This window comes from Lampetra fluviatilis, chromosome 58 (assembly GCF_964198595.1).
Source record: "Lampetra fluviatilis chromosome 58, kcLamFluv1.1, whole genome shotgun sequence".
Classification (NCBI taxonomy): Eukaryota; Metazoa; Chordata; class Hyperoartia; order Petromyzontiformes; family Petromyzontidae; genus Lampetra; species Lampetra fluviatilis.
The window spans coordinates 3,508,669-3,526,690 of record NC_136332.1 but is presented as its reverse complement, the minus strand read 5'-3'; the positions used below and the strand labels follow the sequence as shown (position 1 = coordinate 3,526,690).

At 51.8% G+C, this 18,022-nt stretch overlaps 1 protein-coding gene across 1 annotated transcript in view; it reads left to right on the top strand.

Moving 5' to 3' along the window:
* Positions 1-16,029, top strand: part of LOC144950593 (protein kinase C alpha type-like) — a 280,255-nt gene extending 264,226 nt beyond the window's left edge. The window contains exon 17 of the mRNA XM_078880745.1: positions 15,471-16,029. Coding sequence (XP_078736871.1) covers positions 15,471-15,623 — 153 coding nt within the window. The 3' untranslated portion in view covers positions 15,624-16,029. The remainder of the gene's footprint in view (positions 1-15,470) is intronic.
* Positions 16,030-18,022: the final 1,993 nt, after the last annotated feature.

Genomic DNA, 18,022 nt, shown 5'->3' with positions numbered 1-18,022 from the left:
GGTGGTGGCGGTGGCGGTGGTGGTGGTGGTGGTGATGGTGGCGATGTTGGTGATGGTGGTGGTGATGGTGGTGGTGGTGGCGGTGGTGGCGGTGATGGTGGTGGTGATGATGGTGGCGGTGGAGGTGGTGGTGATGATGGTGATGGTAGTGGCGGTGATGATGGTGGTGGCGGTGGTGGTGATGGTGGTGGCGGTGGTGGTGATGGTGGTGGCGGTGGTGGTGATGGTGGTGGCGGTGGCGGTGATGATGGTGGTGATGGTGGTGATGGCGGTGGTGGTGGCGGTGGTGGTGATGGTGGTGGAGGTGGTGGTGATGATGGTGATGGTGGTGATGGTGGTGGCGGTGGTGGTGATGGCGGTGATGGTGGTGGTGGTGATGGTGGTGGCGGTGGTGGTGATGGTGGTGGCGGTTGCGGTGATGGTGGCGGTGATGGTGGTGGTGATGGTGGTGGTGGTGGCGGTGGTGATGGTGGTGGTGGCGGTGGTGGTGATGGTGGTGGCGGTGGCGGTGATGGTGGCGGTGATGGTGGTGGTGGCGGTGGTGGTGGCGGTGGTTAAGGTGGTGGTGGTGGCGGTGGTTAAGGTGGTGGTGGTGGCGGTGATGGTGATGGTGATAGTGGTGGCGGTGGCGGTGATGGTGGCGGTGGTGGTGGCGGTGGTTAAGGTGGTGGTGGTGGCGGTGATGGTGATAGTGGTGGCGGTGGCGGTGATGGTGGCGGTGGTGGTGGCGGTGGTTAAGGTGGTGGTGGTGGCGGTGATGGTGATGGTGGTGGCGGTGGTTATGGTGGTGATGGTGGTGATGGTGGCGGTGGTGGCAACCCTGCCCTTAGGGCATAGCGAGTCGTTTGCCCACGTCCTTGCGTCACCTCTGTCCGACAAGCGCTGCTCCAGACAGACAGACAGAGGGAGGGAGGGTTGGACCAACGTCGGGCGAACGTCGTGCCAACGTAGTGGCCAAACATTCCTCGGTTTGAACCGGGGCAGGCGCCGGCTATGGTTGACGCAAGGCCTCTACGAGAGGAGACACGTTTACCCCCCCCCCGTCTCTCCCACCCCCTCGACTGTTGTGGCTTCCGTTAAAAACTTTTCTTATCCGTGAATTATAGACACCACACGCAAACACATCATTCTCTATATATTTTGACGGATCGGCGAGGAAGAGAGAGAGAGTGGGGGGGGGGGCGGGTATGATGGGGGGTCTCGGTGTAGTCGAGACGTCACCGATGAGACCAATCGTTTTGGCGAAATATTTTTCGCCCATACACTTTGGTTATTTTGGTAAAGTAACGTGGGGGGTGGGGGGGAGGTGGTGAGTGGGGGAGGAATTATCGTGGTGGAATGAGCATAACTTGGCGAGTGGAGGAGGGAGATTTAAAGAGAATAAATATACGAAAAAATAGATATATATTAAATACATCTCGTCGTGTAAGTTTAAAAGTGATTGCCGCATGCGAACCATGAGGGTTTTCTTTTTTGTGGTTTTCACCGCAACACATTTTTATTTTTCGTGACCGGTTGACAATTTGTCGGAATTTTTAAGCGGCCGGGAGAAGTGGCACGCATACGCGCGTGTGTGCGTGCGTGTGTTTGTGTGCATGTGTGTTTGTGTGCGTACGTGCGTGCGTGTGTGTGTGTGCGTACGTGCGTGCGTGTGTGTGCGTGCGTGTGCGTGCGTGTGTGTGCGTATGTGTGTGCGTGCGTGCGTGTGTGTGCGTGTGCGTGCGTGTGCGTGCGTGTGTGTGTGCGTGTGTGTGGGCGCGTGCGCGTGTGTGTGCGTGTGTGTGTGTGGGCGTGTGTGTGTATGCGCGTGTGTATGCGTGTGTGTGTGTATGCGTGCGTGCGTGTGTGCGTGTGTGTGTGTGCGCGTGTGTATGTGTGTTGCGTGTGTATGCGTGCGTGTGTGTGCGTGTGTGTGTGCGTGCGTGTGCGTGCGTGTGTGTGCGTACGTGCGTGTGTGTGTGTGCGTGTGTGTGCGCGCGTGCGTGTGTGTGTGTGTGCGTGCGTGTGTGTGCGTGTTTGTGTGCGTGTGTGTGCGTTGTGTGCGTGTGTGTGTGTGTGCGTGTGTGTGCGTGCGTGTGTGTGCGTGTTTGTGTGCGTGTGTGTGCGTGCGTGTGCGTGTGTGCGTGTGTGTGCGTGTTTGTGTGCGCGCGTGTGTGTGTGCGTGTGTGCGCGTGTGTGCGCGCGCGTGTGCACGCACCGAGATGTTCGCGTGAACGCTCTCAGTGGGCTCGTCCAAGCGGTTAATTGCAACCGGCGCCTCCTCATAATCCTTCGCTAATCCTGAGCATACCTCCCCCCCACCCACCCACCCACCACTACCACCACCCACCCACCACTACACCACCACCCACCACTACCACCCACGAGGTTGATTCGCTCTCTCTCTGCGTCGCATCGACCCCCCCCCCCTCTCCAGCTGTCCGCCGCCTCGTTTCAGTTTCCCACCTCGTTATATTTCTGGTAAAAAGTTACCAAAAAAAGTTTTAAACTTTTTAGCGATGTCATCAACAACAACAACAACCATTTGGTGGTGGTGGTGGTGGGCGGGCGGGCGGACGGTGGAAATGCAATCCGGTCGACTTCCTCCGTTGTTTCGCGACCGCCACCTCGGGCAGCCACCGTTTGCCCACGCGCCCCCCGTAGACGATCGCCACGCTCGCCGCTTAACGATCAGCCCCCCCATCTCCCCCCCCCCCCCCCATCTCTTCTCTCTCTTTCTCCTCTCTCCTCTCTCTTTCTCCGTCTATCGCGTCGAGTTTCTCTCCCTGCGCTGTTGCATGATGAGCGGGGAGGCTGTCGGTAACGATTTGCCGCTTCTTCGTCTGATTATTATTCTTCTTATTGTTCACGAGACGTTGTGATGGACGCTCAAGTGAGTTGGTGTATTGCCGGCCGGTCTCCCTCCCTCTCTCTCTCTCTGTAATGCCTGCAAGGTGTTTTATGCACGGAAATAAAAACTAAACGAATGTTAATGACGATCGCGAGATGGTTCTTATATTGGTTTTGATAGCCATCTGCCCACCATCCCCACCATCCCCTCCACCACCACCAACACCCCCACCACCACCAACCCCCCCCACCCAACCCCCCACTACCAACACCCCCCCACCCCAACCCCCCCACCGACCAACCCTCCCACCACCAACCCCACCCCCCACCACCACCAACCCCCCCACCACCAACCCCCCCCACCAACCCCCCCCCCACCACCAACCCCACCCACCAACCCCCCCCACTACCCCCCCACCACCACCAACCCCCACCAACCCCCCACCACCAACCCCCCCCCCACCAACCCCTCCCACCACCAACCCCACCCACCAACCCCCCCTACTACCTACCCCCCACCACCCACCAACCCCCCCCGAAACCCCCCCCACCACCAACACCCCCCACCACCGCCCCCACCACCAACCCCCCACCACCACCACCCCCCACCACCGCCCCCACCACCAACCCCCCCACCACCAACCCCCCCCACCAACCCCCCCACCAACCCCCCCACCCCCCCTCCCCCACCACCAACACCCCCCACCACCGCCCCCACCACCAACCCCCCACCACCAACCCCCCCCCCACCAACCCCTCCCACCACCAACCCCACCCACCAACCCCCCCTACTACCTACCCCCCACCACCACCAACCCCCCCGAAACCCCCCCCCACCACCAACACCCCCCACCACCGCCCCCACCACCAACCCCCCACCACCAACACCCCCCACACCGCCCCACCACCAACCCCCCCACCACCAACCCCCCACCAACCCCCCACCCAACCCCCCCACCCCCCCTCCCACCACCAACACCCCCACCACCCGCCCCCCACCACCCAACCCCCACCACCAACACCCCCCACCACCCGCCCCCACCACCAACCCCCCACCACCAACACCCCCCACCACCGCCCCCACCACCAACCCCCCCACCACCAACCCCCCCACCAACCCCCCCACCCCCCCTCCACCACCAACACCCCCCACCACCGCCCCCACCACCAACCCCCCTGCCAAACCCCCCCACCACCTACAACCCCCCCACCACCAACCCCCCACCACCAACCCCCCACCAATGAATTGTCATTTTCTTTGTTGCTATTTGCCCCAATTACTGTTGGTTAAAATATTCCTACGACTGTCATTAAACCCTTCACGCTGCGTTCAGCAATAATATTATTTGCTATATATGTAATTGGACGTGGCTAAAAACTAAATGACTTTCTTTGTATGCTTATCTTATCATGCTGACGTAAACCATTCACGTTGGGAGTCATATTTGCATGCGTACATATATTTGTAAAAACATTAACAAGACAGTTGATTAAAATTATTCAGCAATACCTGGTAGGGTATTCCATCGGTAACACCCCCATCGCGTATAGAAAGTTAACCGTTGATTTTCTACACTTGCCTACTAGCTCAGTCTCTGAATCAAAATATGTGTCGATACTGAAAGAGGAATCCGATTAGCTTGTTCACAGATGTCCAGTCAGGGCGAGTCAAAATACAGATGCACGTATGTATGCTGAACTTCTTTTGCACCGTACGTTCCCAACCGTGCTAATCGCAGGTGCGGGAGGAAGGACAATAAACTAAAGACAACAACAACAACAAGCAGTTTCGATTTAAAGCTTTCGTGACTGCAGGGATTCATCTTCTTGGTTCTTTTGGTAAAGTCACGTAGAAGGGAAGTAATAAAATAATAAAAATAATAAAATCATTCTCACGACGTTTCGGCCACAACGCAAGCAGCCGTCCTCAGGTGGAGAACAGGTCCGTCTGTCTACTTGACAGACGGACCTGACGGACCTGTTCTCCACCTGAGGACGGCTGCTTGCGTTGTGGCCGAAACGTCGTGAGAATTATTTTTATTATTTTTATTATTTTATTACTTCCCTTCTACGTGACTTTACCGAAAGAACCAAGAGGAACAACAAGTAGTTCTAGAGAAATTAGTTCGCCAATCTAGATGATGATTTAAAAGTGTGTAGCTCTAGCAGCTTCCTAATATCGGAAGGAAGAGCGTTCCAGACGGCCGCAAGAAGCGCATCTGCAAGAAGCGCAGCTGTATGATGCAACAAATGTACAGTTTGTACGTGGGACTTCTTTCGCACCGTACGCTAATGGGAGGTGCGGGGAGAAGGTCAACAAACTAAACACAAGAGGCAGTTTTAAAAGAGATGAGTTTGTCAATCTAGATCAGGGCTGGGAAACGTCCGGCCCGCGGGCCGTACGAGGCCCGCGAAATCATTTGGTGTGGCCCTGCCAAGGCAACCGCAGGCGGGACTCGAAATTCAATAAATCTAGGAGCAAACCTGTAAAAGCAGTTGCGAGTAGCAGCGACATCATCAATACCAGCTAACATCACCCCACGCCTCGCCCAAAGAGAAGCAGTTCCAGCCATCACATTAGGGGTGAGTTAATTAAATGATTGACCAAATATAAAAGGCTAATTTTTAAGTTGATAATGTTGTATGGCCCGCGAATGATGCTATAAATATCCAAATGGCCCTTGGCAGAAAAAAGGTTCCCCACCCCTGATCTAGACGATGATGTAAAAGTGAGTAGCTCCAGTGGATTCCTAATATCGGATAGGAAGAGCGTTCCAGACGGCCGCCAAAGTGCATCCGAAAGTGCGGCGCAATGCGGCGATCACCGTCTTTGTCCGATGGCCGAGCCAGTAGCCATTCGATGGCGAGCAAAAGGCCATCTGCTGACCAGCACAAAGCCATCCGCTGACCAGCCAAAAGGCGTTCGGTGGCTAGCCTAAAGCCTCCTCTCACTTGATACAGCTATCGTGCTGTGACGGTTCCACCTGAATACGGAAGCTTGTGTTGCCTCCGAAACGTCGTGATTTTTATTTTATTTTAATTTTACTTTTATTAATTTAAATTTTTTACCTACGTGACTTTACCGAAAAAACCTAAGAATATGAATCTTTGCAGTCACGAAAGCTTCAAATCTAGAATTAGCCTAAAGCCGTTCGATAGTTAACCCAAAGCTGTCCAGTGGCTAGCCAAAAGCCATTCGATGGCCAGCCAAACGCTGTTCAGTGGTTATCCCAAAGCCGATGGTCCAATCTGAATTAAATTTCAGTGTAACGTTGTCTCGCTGTTATGGACGTACCCTCGAGGAGAAAAAATGGCCAAAGGATTGGAAAAAAAACAATGCAATCGGCAATAAAAACAGAGGCAGCATTTAACTGTAAGACTTTTGTTTTCCCCCCCCTTGCGATGACGTCATACGCCACACCCATCCAACCCGATAACGTCACGACACGTGACCTCGCGGATCGCGCGTCATGACGACGATGACGGTGACAACAATGGCGATGGCGACCATGATGACGATGACGACGATGGTTACAACGATGGTGACGATGACGACGGTAACGACGACGATGGCAACGACGATGTCAACAACGATGATAATGATAACGACGGCAATGATGACGATAACGACGACGATGGCAAGGACGACGATGACGATGATCACGATGTCGACGTCACCACCAGCGACCCCAACGGCCAATCCGACTGCCGGACGACGGTCTTCCAAAAAACGCACACGAGCCGATTTCACCGCTCTGCCTCCCGGGCGGGACGTCGCTTCCTAACACGTTCCAGCCCCTCGACGTGCCGCCCCATCATCTGTCCCCTGGCCGTCGGCTGTCGTTCCTGCCGACCATGACGCGTCCGTGGCCAAGCTTCGCTCGCTTCTCTTAGCCATGTCCTCTCGAGTCCACGCCTTCCTCGTGCTGTCTCTTCAGTGTCATTTTGTTTGATCGGGTGTCTCGGCAATGCTCAACGTCCATTAATATCTCTTCCCCCATCTTTCTCGGTGTATTTCTGATGAATGTCTCTTTATCTTCCTACAGTGTCTCTGAATGTCTAGCAGTGTATCTCAACATCGTTAAGTGTCTCTCCACGTCTATCGGTGGCTCTCAGTTAACCTCAGCGCCTCTGAATGTCTCTCCGTGTATGCCCATGTCTCTCACTATTGCTCAATGTATCTCAGTGTCTCTGAACGCGACTCAGTGTCTCTCCACGTCTTTCTGTCTCTCAATGTCACTCAGTGGGTCTGAATGTCAATCGGTGTCTCTGAATGCGTTTCAGCGTCTTTGAATGCCACTCAGCATCTCTAAATGCCTCTCAATGTCTCTTAGTGTCGCTGCACGTCTCTCCGTGTCTCAATACGAGTTCCCCTCTTGACAAATGCCCATTACCTCGTGTGAAGTATGTCTTATTCGGCCAAGAAACCAACATTCGCGTAGTGTATAGTGTAGTGTATAGTAGTGTTGTGTATAGTTGTGTAGTGTACAGTAGTGTAGTGTATAGTGTAGTGTATAGTGTAGTGTATAGTGTAGTGTATAGTAGTGTATTGTATAGTAGTGTATTGTATAGTAGTGTAGCTTATAGTGTTGTAGTGTATAGTAGTGTAGTGTATAATAGTGTAGTGTATAGTAGTGTAGTGTATAGTAGTGTAGTGTATAGTAGCGTAGTGTATAGTAGGGTAGTGTATAGTGTAGTGTATAGTATCGTAGGGTATAGTAGTCGAGTATGTAGTAGTGTTGTGTATAGTAGTGTAGTGGATAGTAGTGGTGTGTAGTAGTGTAGTGTGTAGTAGTGTAGTGTATAGTAGTGTAGTGTATAGTAGTGTATAATAGGTTAGTGTATAGTGTAGTGTATAGTAGCGTAGTGTATAGTAGTGGAGTATGTAGTAGTGTAGTGTATAGGGTATTGTATATAGTAGTGTACTGTGTAGTGTATAGTCGTTTCTATGTATGTTAAACTTCTTTCGCACGCTATTTAGCCAACGAACTAAACACAATAACCAGTTCTGGACAAGTGAGTTTGCAATCGAGACGATGATTTGGAAGAGCGCAGCTCCCGCGGCCTCACGTGTTCTGACGGCCATTTTTTTTGTAAATAGGCGTGTGAATAATGACACTAATCGTCTGCTATAACTATTCGTGTAACTAATGTGTAACTAATAGTGTAACTAATAGTGTAACTAATAGTGTAACTAATAGTAATAGTGTGATGTAGCTGCTCACCCGAGCTATAAATGCTGTGATAGTGGCATTGTCCTTGTACCGTTGGCCTTTTGGCGCTGTTCTCTGATCTGACACTGGTCGTGAGACTAGGCCATGAAGAAGTCTGCTGTCTCTGGTGTAGGCCAATTAGTTTGAAAGACAATGCCATCGATTATCAGAGCCATGTTTGTTTGCATGTTCACCACAAGTTCCGTGTGTGGTTAATGCAGTACTTGATTCATTGGAAAAGGTTTCTTATTTGGAGTTTGAACATCTATACAGGAGGTCGTGGGTTCGACCCCGACCCTGACGCCTGCTGTTGTTTATTTGGAGTTTGCGTGTCTCTGTCTCCCATCATCATCACGGTGGCTAGGAGATGTTAACTACCTCGTCTGGTCTACAGGAGGTCGTGGGTTCGACCCTGACCCTGAAGCCTTCTGTTGTATATTTGGAGTTTGCAGTGTCTCTCTCTCTCACCCTTTTAGAATCAACGTCACCCGTTTGGAGTATTGGACTGCTGTAAAATCCCACGTGATGATGATGATAAGCCCACTTCGTTTGTGATAAGCCAGGTCGCTTCTGTAACAACAGCAAAAAATATCTAATACAGCTCAGCGGGGTACCTTACCTGGTAAAATTGAAAGAAAGTCTCAACATTCCTGGAGCAGAGATATCTGAGTAACGGATACGCGAGGGTGCACAACGCAGGTAACGAAACTTAAAATAATTTCCACGGCAGCCCCCCCCCCGCCCCGCCATCCATCCCCCACGACTGCATTTGGCTCGAGAAAATATCACGGTCAAGCTGTCTTTGAAAAAATAGAGTTTGGGTGACGGACGAGTCTGCTTACGTTCAATGTAGCTGAGTGGCGGTAAATTTCGGTGTGCGTAAACGATTCTCATCTTTCTTCAGTGGGTGAACCCATCTGAAATAGATGCCCCCCTAACCCCACGCCTGTCAAACGCACTCTCTATTGAGCGCCCCCCCCCCCCCAAACTTACGGTTAGGAGCTCCGTAAATGATCGTGCAAGAGACGAAGCGTTGCTCTCCCCGGCAGCAGCCATCGCGTCGTTCGGACGATGGGTCAAAAGCTATCAAATCGACCGTTCTATCTCTGCCCGATTTGTATTCTTTTTTGCCAGGGTCAGGCCCACTAAGCGTATCGGCTTCTTTTTCAGAAGCGAGCTGCCCATCACGAACTATAGCCCCCCGATAGGAGTCAGTTGAACACGTTGGGGCACGCGGGAGGGGGATTTTGGGGGGTTAGATTGCGAAAAATATAGAATGTGTCGTCACTCCCGGCCACCACCCGATTCGAAATGTTGTTGTGGGTTTTACTCTCCAACACGCAAACCGCTGTGTTGCTGTACCGGTTGCGTAATTTTGTTTAGGGGCCGTCCATAAATGACGTCACACACCTAGAGGGGGAGGGGGGGGTCAGACATTTGTGACGATGTGTGACGAGGGGGTGGGGGTTAGAAAAATGTGACGTCACATCAAAATACGCAACTTTAAATAAATATAGACAACACGTTCTACTTAATTAATCATATTTGAGGGGGGGGTCTGACTTTTTGTGACGCCGTGTGACGAGGGGGGGCGGTCAAGAATCGTCCAAAATCGAGTGACGTCATTTATGCAGCCTCCTGCTGCGTGTTAAACCGGCCAGATTTCACAACCCTAGAATTGTAGATTACGTGGGTTTTACCCCATTGGAACCTCATTTGCCAGTAAAAATATGATAATTGTTTTTTTACCCTTCTATCTGGCAACAAAACTCATCTGGTCCAACCCATGTGAGAATAGGCTCTAAGGAAAGCTGTCTCGGGTGTGGACTAATCAATTTCAAGAACAGTGCACATTATCAGAGTAATGTTTTTTGTTTGCATTATGACTGCAGGTATTGTGGTCTATGCAAACATGACTCCTTGTAAAAAGGTGTCAGTTTTGTTGCCAGATAGAAGGGTAAAAAACCAATTATCGACGTGGGTTTTACTTTCCAACACACATCCGGTGTGTGTTGCAGTACTCCTCACGCGATTGGCCAGGTTTTGTTTACGTCACAAAGCCCTGCTGATTGGCTGTGTCGGGTAGCGGTGGGTTTAACGACACACGTTCGTATTTACGCGATCTGACTCCAACACAAACTCGTCATTAAAACGGGCATTACAGTTCAATTACGATCTTCCAGAATGACCGATTGACATCATGCATCATTGTCTCTAGCAAGAGAGGGATATTGACTGTATTCACACACGTACGGAGCACAAAGATAAAGACAAAGATCCCCCGTTTTGCCTTGACAGACTGTAGGGGCAAGTGCTGTTAGCGAGCACCTATAAAGGCCGGCATGGCACACGAGGTGGTGGGTGGCCAACACCACGCCCGGCCGCCTTTGTCTCCCTAGCGGCGATGTTTACACATCACACCAGGTACTCATTTGAGGCCGAGTCGACCTAGGGGAGGCCCAGGACCGGTTCAGATAATCGTCACTGGTGTTGGCCGTGAGCGGGAATCGAACTCGTGTCGCCAGGTTCGTAGCGCAGCGCGCTAACAGCTGCGCACACACGTGCGCACACGCGCGCGCGCATGTAACTCGAATTGTCCCCTAATAGGCTATGAAAGGGCGTCTAGTTCAGGCCCTGTCCGGCATCTATCCATCACGAAAGAACATGGTGGTTCCACTGGGCCGGCTGGAGCTGCCCCCCCCTCCCGTGCTCCCATCCCCCAACACCCCTCACATTTTCCCCTCCCCCCTCACATTCCCCTCTTTCCCATTCCCTCCCCCCCTCACATCCCCCCTCCTCCAATTCCGCTCCCTTCCATCCCCCATTCCCCTCCTCCCATTCCTCCTCCAATTCCCCCCCACTCCCATCCCCCCCCCCTCTCATCCCCCCCCCCCTCCCATTTCCCCCCTCCCATTCCCCCCACTCCCATCCCCTCCTCCTATCCCCCCTCCCATTTCCCCCCCCCCCACTCCCATTCCCCTCCCCGTCCGTGCTCTCGGCTCCATGCCCACCGCCCCCCCCCCCGTTCCAAGTCCAAGTTCAAGAGCTTCCTCCCTCTTCACTGCCAATGACGAACTGGACTCTCTATCTCCCCTATTGACTCACACAGAGACCCATAGACTTACACAGAGACCCATAGACTCACACATAGACCCATAGACTCACACATAGACCCATAGACTCACACATGGACCCATAGACTCACACAGAGACCCATAGACTCACACAGAGACCCATAGACTCACACAGAGACCCATGGACTCACACAGAGACCCATAGACTCACACAGAGACCCATACACTCACACATAACCCCTTAGACTCACACAGAGACCCATAGACTCACACATGGACCCATAGACTCACACAGAGACCCATAGACTCACACAGAGACCCATAGACTCACACATAGACCCACAGACTCACACAGAGACCCATAGACTCACACAGAGACCCATAGACTCACACAGAGACCCATAGACTCACACATAACCCCTTAGACTCACACAGAGACCCATAGACTCACACAGAGACCCATAGACTCACACAGAGACCCATAGACTCACACATAACCCCGTAGACTCACACAGAGACCCATAGACTCACAGAGACCCATAGACTCACACATAACCCCTTAGACTCACACAGAGACCCATAGACTCACACATAAACCCATATACTCACACAGAGACCCATAGACTCACACAGAGACCCATAGACTCACACAGAGACCCATAGACTCACACAGAGACCCATAGACTCACACATAACCCCTTAGACTCACACAGAGACCCATAGACTCACACATAAACCCATAGACTCACACAGAGACCCAAAGACTCACACAGAGACCCATAGACTCACACAGAGACCCATAAACTCACACAGAGACCCATAGACTCACACAGAGACCCATAGACTCACAAAGATATCCATAGACACGCACAGAGACCCATAGACTCACACAGAGACCCATAGATTCACACAGAGACCCATAGACTCACACAGAGCCCTATTGACTCACACAGAGACCCATAGACTCACACAGAGACCCATAGACTCACACATAGACCCATAGACTCACACAGAGACCCATAGACTCACACAGAGACCCATAGATTCACACAGAGACCCATAGACTCACACAGAGACCCATAGACTCACACAGAGACCCATAGATTCACACAGAGACCCATAGACTCACACATAGACCCATAGACTCACACAGAGACCCATAGACTCACACAGAGACCCATAGACTCACACATAGACCCATAGACTCACACAGAGACCCATAGACTCACACATAGACCCATAGACTCACACAGAGACCCATAGACTCACACAGAACCCCTTAGACTCACACAGAGACCCATAGACTCACACAGAAACCCATAGACTCACACAGAGACCCATAGACTCACACAGAGACCCATAGGCTGACACAGAGACCCATAGACTCACACATGGATCCATAGACTCACACAGAGACCCATAGACTCACACAGAGACCCACAGACTCACACAGAGCCCCATAGACCCACACAGAGACTCATAGACCCACACAGAGACCCATAGACTCACACAGAGCTACATGACTGCCCCGTCTCTTTAAATGCATTGCCCAGGCTCCTCCAGACTGATCCCTGGCTACCCCTCTCATCGCTAAACGTCAGAGAAGACACAAACACCAACCCAGTCCATCCTGGTGGCGGTCGTGAGGGTGGTGTTGGTGGTGGGTGGTGGTGGGTGACGGTGGTGGTGGTGATGATAGCGGTGGTGGTGGTGGCGGTGGTGGCGGTGGTGGCGATGGTGATGCCGTTGGTGGCGGGGAGGAGGTGGTGGCGGCGGTGGTGGTCGCGGTGGTGGCGATGGTGGCGGTGGTGGTGGTGTCAGTGGTGGTGGCAGTGGTGGCAGCGGTGGTGGCGGTGGTGGTAACGGTGGTGGCGGTGGTGGCGACGGTGGCGGTGGTAACGGCGGTGGTAACGGTGGTGGCGGTGGTGGCTACGCTATCGCACTTGGCTGCTGCCTCCAGCACTGTGGAGGCAGCGGTAGCAGCGAGGGGTTGGTGGATCACCACACTCACGCACAGAAGTTGTTGTGGAACTCCTTCTACACGTGGGTGGGCATCAAGGAGGGGCCATAATACCTTGGAGAAGTCGATACAACAAAGTGTGGTCTCATCGCCATCTCTTGTGCCCATCAGGCCATGGGAGTTCTCCGGGCGCACCGATGTTCCGCCCCACGTGGTATAACTACAACGATAATAAACACAGATCGCCCTTGATTGGTGTATCTGTGGTCACGCGCTGGTCCCGGGTTGTGACGATTCTCTGGTACCCGCGTGGAAAAAAACATTCGCCGAGTAAAATAAATCCTTAATTGGGTTGAAAACATCTTACGAATAGAAGCCGAAATGTTTTGGCGGTGGCAGGACCCCTGCTGAAAATAGAGTCATACGACTCAGCATGGCTCTCCTGGATAGATAATTAATTCATTTCTATCACTACTACAAGAACTCCTCTACTTACGAACATTCGACTTAAGAATTTCAGAGATACGAACAAACCTGTCCGTATGTCCAGTTGCCTGTTCAGACCGAGAGTCATAAGTTCAACTGCCGCGCAATAAATGGCGGTGGTGGCATCTACATCTGCAGAACGTGCAGAACCAGTGGCATCTGCATCTGCAGAACGCGAAGAAGCAGTGGCATCTACATCTGCAGAACGTGAAGAACCAGTGGCATCTACATCTGCAGAACGTGAAGAACCAGTGGCATCTACATCTGCAGAACGTGAAGAACCAGTGGTATCTGCATCTGCAGAACGTGAAGAAGCAGTGGCATCTACATCTGCAGAACGTGAAGAACCAGTGGCATCTACATCTGCAGAGCGTGAAGAACCAGTGGCATCTATATCTGCAGGAGCTTGTACAACCTGTGTTTAGTGTACACTCCATACAACGTGTTTGGAATGGACTGGAGTAAACTTGAAATTACGAACAAATCGACTTACGAACAGACCTCTGGAACTCGTTCCTAAATAGAGGAGTCCCTGTACTAAAAGAACGATAGCGCCAATATTGGACAGCTGTGGATAAAGGGAGCATTATAGCTCCCCTACGGCCAATCATCTCAACGTGTGTGTGTGTATTTAATGAAGTATCAATACAGAACCATTCGGCCACCTGTTTACAATCATCTCAACGTGTGTATTTAATTATCTATACAGAACCATTGACCACCTGTTCCCAATCATCTCAACGTGTGTATTTAATTAAGTATCTAAACAGAACCCTTTGGCCACCTGTTCACAATCATCTCAACGTGTGTGTGTGTATTTAATTAAGTATCAATACAGAACCCTTTGCCACGTGTTCCCAATCATCTCAACGTGTATGTATTTAATTAAGTATGAATACAGAACCCTTTGTCACGTGTTCCCAATCATCTCAACGTGTGTTTAATTAAGTATCTAGACAGAACCCTTCGGCCACCTGTTCACAATCATCTCAACGTGTATATTTAATTAAGTATCTATATAGTTCCATTCGGCCACCTGTTCCCAATCATCTCAACGTGTACATTTGATAATTTCTCTATACAGTCCCCTACCTTTGTACAGAGGCGACTTTTGCCACGCGTGACAATAGCTCATCATCGTCATCGGTCACAGCATGGGAGTTTAGAGCGGATGCCAATTTAAATGCGCGCGTTGTTGTTTCTAAATGTGGGTGAGGAAGGGCGGAACCGGAAGTACCCTGCAGAAAGATCAACGCTACGACCGCCACGAGGACAGACAGAGAGAGAGAACACTCGGACCTCCAAATGTACAACAACAGGGTCCGGGATGGAACCCGCGCAGTCCTGCATAGCCGGTTACGGGAGACAGCCTTCTCTTCGCCACCGCGAAGGAAATGCACAATTTTATTTCGAGATGAGCCATTGAAGTAGTTTGCGCAGAGACAGACGAAGGCTTCGGTCTGACTTTCCGGCGCGCCTTGCGTACTCGTACGAACGTACATGTTGAGCTTCTCTTTTGAGCCGCATGTGGCCAAGCCGTGCTAATCGGAGGTGCGGCAATCCGGATGTAGTTACAGTGAGAGTCGACGATGATAACGACGACGACGATGATGACAAAGACGATGATGATTACTACGATGACGATTATGATGATAACTAAGTTAATGACAATTACGATGATTACGACGATGATGATGAATTCGATATCTACGATGATGATGATGATTACGATGATGACTACGATGACAATTACGACGACGATGACGACTACAATGATTAGGGAAGGGGGGGGGGGTCTATGCTGAAACACAAAATGGCCGCATTCTCGCTGTGCCCCATCTCCAACCCCGTCCCCCCCCCCCCTGTTCCTCCCTTGCCCCCCTGCACCCCCCCCCCCCCGGCTTGCAGAAAGACAAGTGGGACACGAGCAACTTCGACCGGGCGTTCACCAAGGACCCGGTGGAGCTCACGCCGGTGGACAGGCTCTTCATCATGAACCTCGACCAGAGCGAGTTTGTCGGATTCTCCTACAACAACCCCGAGTTCGTCATCCAAGTGTAGAGAGGAGCCGGTGTGCCCCCTCCCCCCCCACCCCGTCACGCCATGCAGCTGGGGGGGGGGGCTCTATCCTCCTCAGCTGGGGGGCTCCATCGTCTCCACCCCAGCTGGGGGGTCCCTCGTTCCCAGCTGGGGGCTCCATCATGCTCAAGTGGGGAGCTCAACGTCCCCACCCCGGCTGGGTGACTCTATCATTCCCCAGTTGGGGGGGGTCCCTCGTTCCTAGCTGGGGGCTCCATCATGCTCAACTGGGGGGCTCCATCGTCCCCACCCCGGCTGGGAGGGGGTTTGGGGAGGAGAGCAGCCGTGTGAGGAAGGGCCGTGAAAGGACCCCGGAGGAGTGGCATAACGAGCGTGGGGGCAGGGAGTGCCTTGCCCCCCCCCCCCCCGGTGGCCAAAGCTACGAGTTGGGGGGCCCCCCTTGACAACCGCTGTGCAAAGAGACAAACTCAAATATTGGGTCGCCCCCCCCCCCCCCCGACCGATTGCCACAGTACCCCCTGAGCTACCGATGATGTCGTTACTACGTCACTGATAATGTTACTACGCCACTGATGATGTCATTACTACGCCACTGATAATGTAGTTACGATACCACTGACCATGTCGTTACTACGCCACTGATGATGTAGTTACTACACCGCTGATGATGTCGTTACTACGCGACTGATGATGCCGTTATTACGCCACTGATGATTTCATTACTACGCCACTGATGATGTCATAACTATGCCACTAATGATGTAGTTACTACACCCACTGATGATATCATAACTACGCCACTGATGATGTCGTTATTACGCCACTGATGATGTCATAATTACGCCACTGATGATGTCGTTACTACGCCACTGATGATGTCATAACTACGCCACTGAGGATGTCATTACTACGCCACTAATGATGTAGTTACTACGCCACTGATGATGTCGTAATTACGCCACTGATGATGTCATTACTACGCCACTGATGATGTCATTACTACGCCACTAATGATGTAGTTACTACGTCACTGATGATGCCATAACTACGCCACTGATGATGTCATTACTACGCCACTGATGATGTCATTACTACGCCCACTAATGATGTAGTTACTACGTCACTGATGATGCCATAACTACGCCACTGATGATGTCATTACTACGCCACTGATGATGTCATTACTACGCCCACTAATGATGTAGTTACTACGCCACTGATGATGTCGTAATTACGCCACTGATGATGTCGTTACTACGCCACTAATGATGTAGTTACTACGCCACTGATGATGTCATTACTACGCCACTGATGATGTAGTTACTACGCCCACTAATGATGTAGTTACTACGCCACTGATGATGTCGTAACTACGCCACTGATGATGCCATAACTACGCCACTGATGATGTCATTACTACGCCACTGATGATGTCATTACTATGCCCACTAATGATGTAGTTACTACGCCACTGATGATGTAACTACGCCACTGATGATGTCGTTACTACGCCGCTGATGATGTGTTTGCTTCGCCCAATAATGATGTCAATACTACGCCCACTAATGATGTGGTTACTACGCCACTGATAATGTCGTTACTACACCACTGATGATGTAGTTACTACGCCTACTGATGATGTCGTTACTACGCCCACTGATGATGCCGTAACTACGCCACTGATGATGTCGTTACTACGCCACTGATGATGTCGTAACTACGCCACTGATGATGTCGTTACTACGCCACTGCCCTGTGCTCTGTGTAGCAGCTCTTCAGGGCCTCGGGAAGTAGAGTATTCGCTGGTGAAGTGTAGTTTTCACTGGTGAAGTGGAGCGTTTGCTGGTGAAGTGGAGTCTTCGCTCGTGAAGTGGAGTCTTCGCTCGTGAAGTGGAGTCTTCGCTGGTGAAGTGGAGCCTTCGCTGGTGAAGTGGAGCGTTCGTTCGTGAAGTGGAGCGTTCACTGGTGAAGTGGAGTCTTCTCTGGTGAAGTGGAGTCTTTGCTGGTGAAGAGGAGCGTTCGCTCGTGAAGTGGAGTCTTCTCTGGTGAAGTGGAGCGTTCGCTAGTGAAGTGGAGCGTTCACTGGTGAAGTGGAGTCTTCGCTGGTGAAGTGGAGTCTTCGCTCGTGAAGTGGAGTCTTCGCTGGTGAAGTGGAGCGTTCGCTGGTGAAGTGGAGCGTTCGCTGGTGAAGTGGAGCGTTCGCTGGTGAAGTGGAGTCTTTGTTCGTGAAGTGGAGCGTTCGCTGGTGAAGTGGAGTCTTTGTTCGTGAAGTGGAGCGTTCGCTCATGAAGTGGAGCTTTCGCTCGTGAAGTGGAGACTTCGCTGGTGAAGTGGAGTCTTCGCTGGTGAAGTGGAGTCTTCACTGGTGAAGTGGAGTCTTCGCTGGTTAAGTGGAGCATTCGCTCATGAAGTGGAGACTT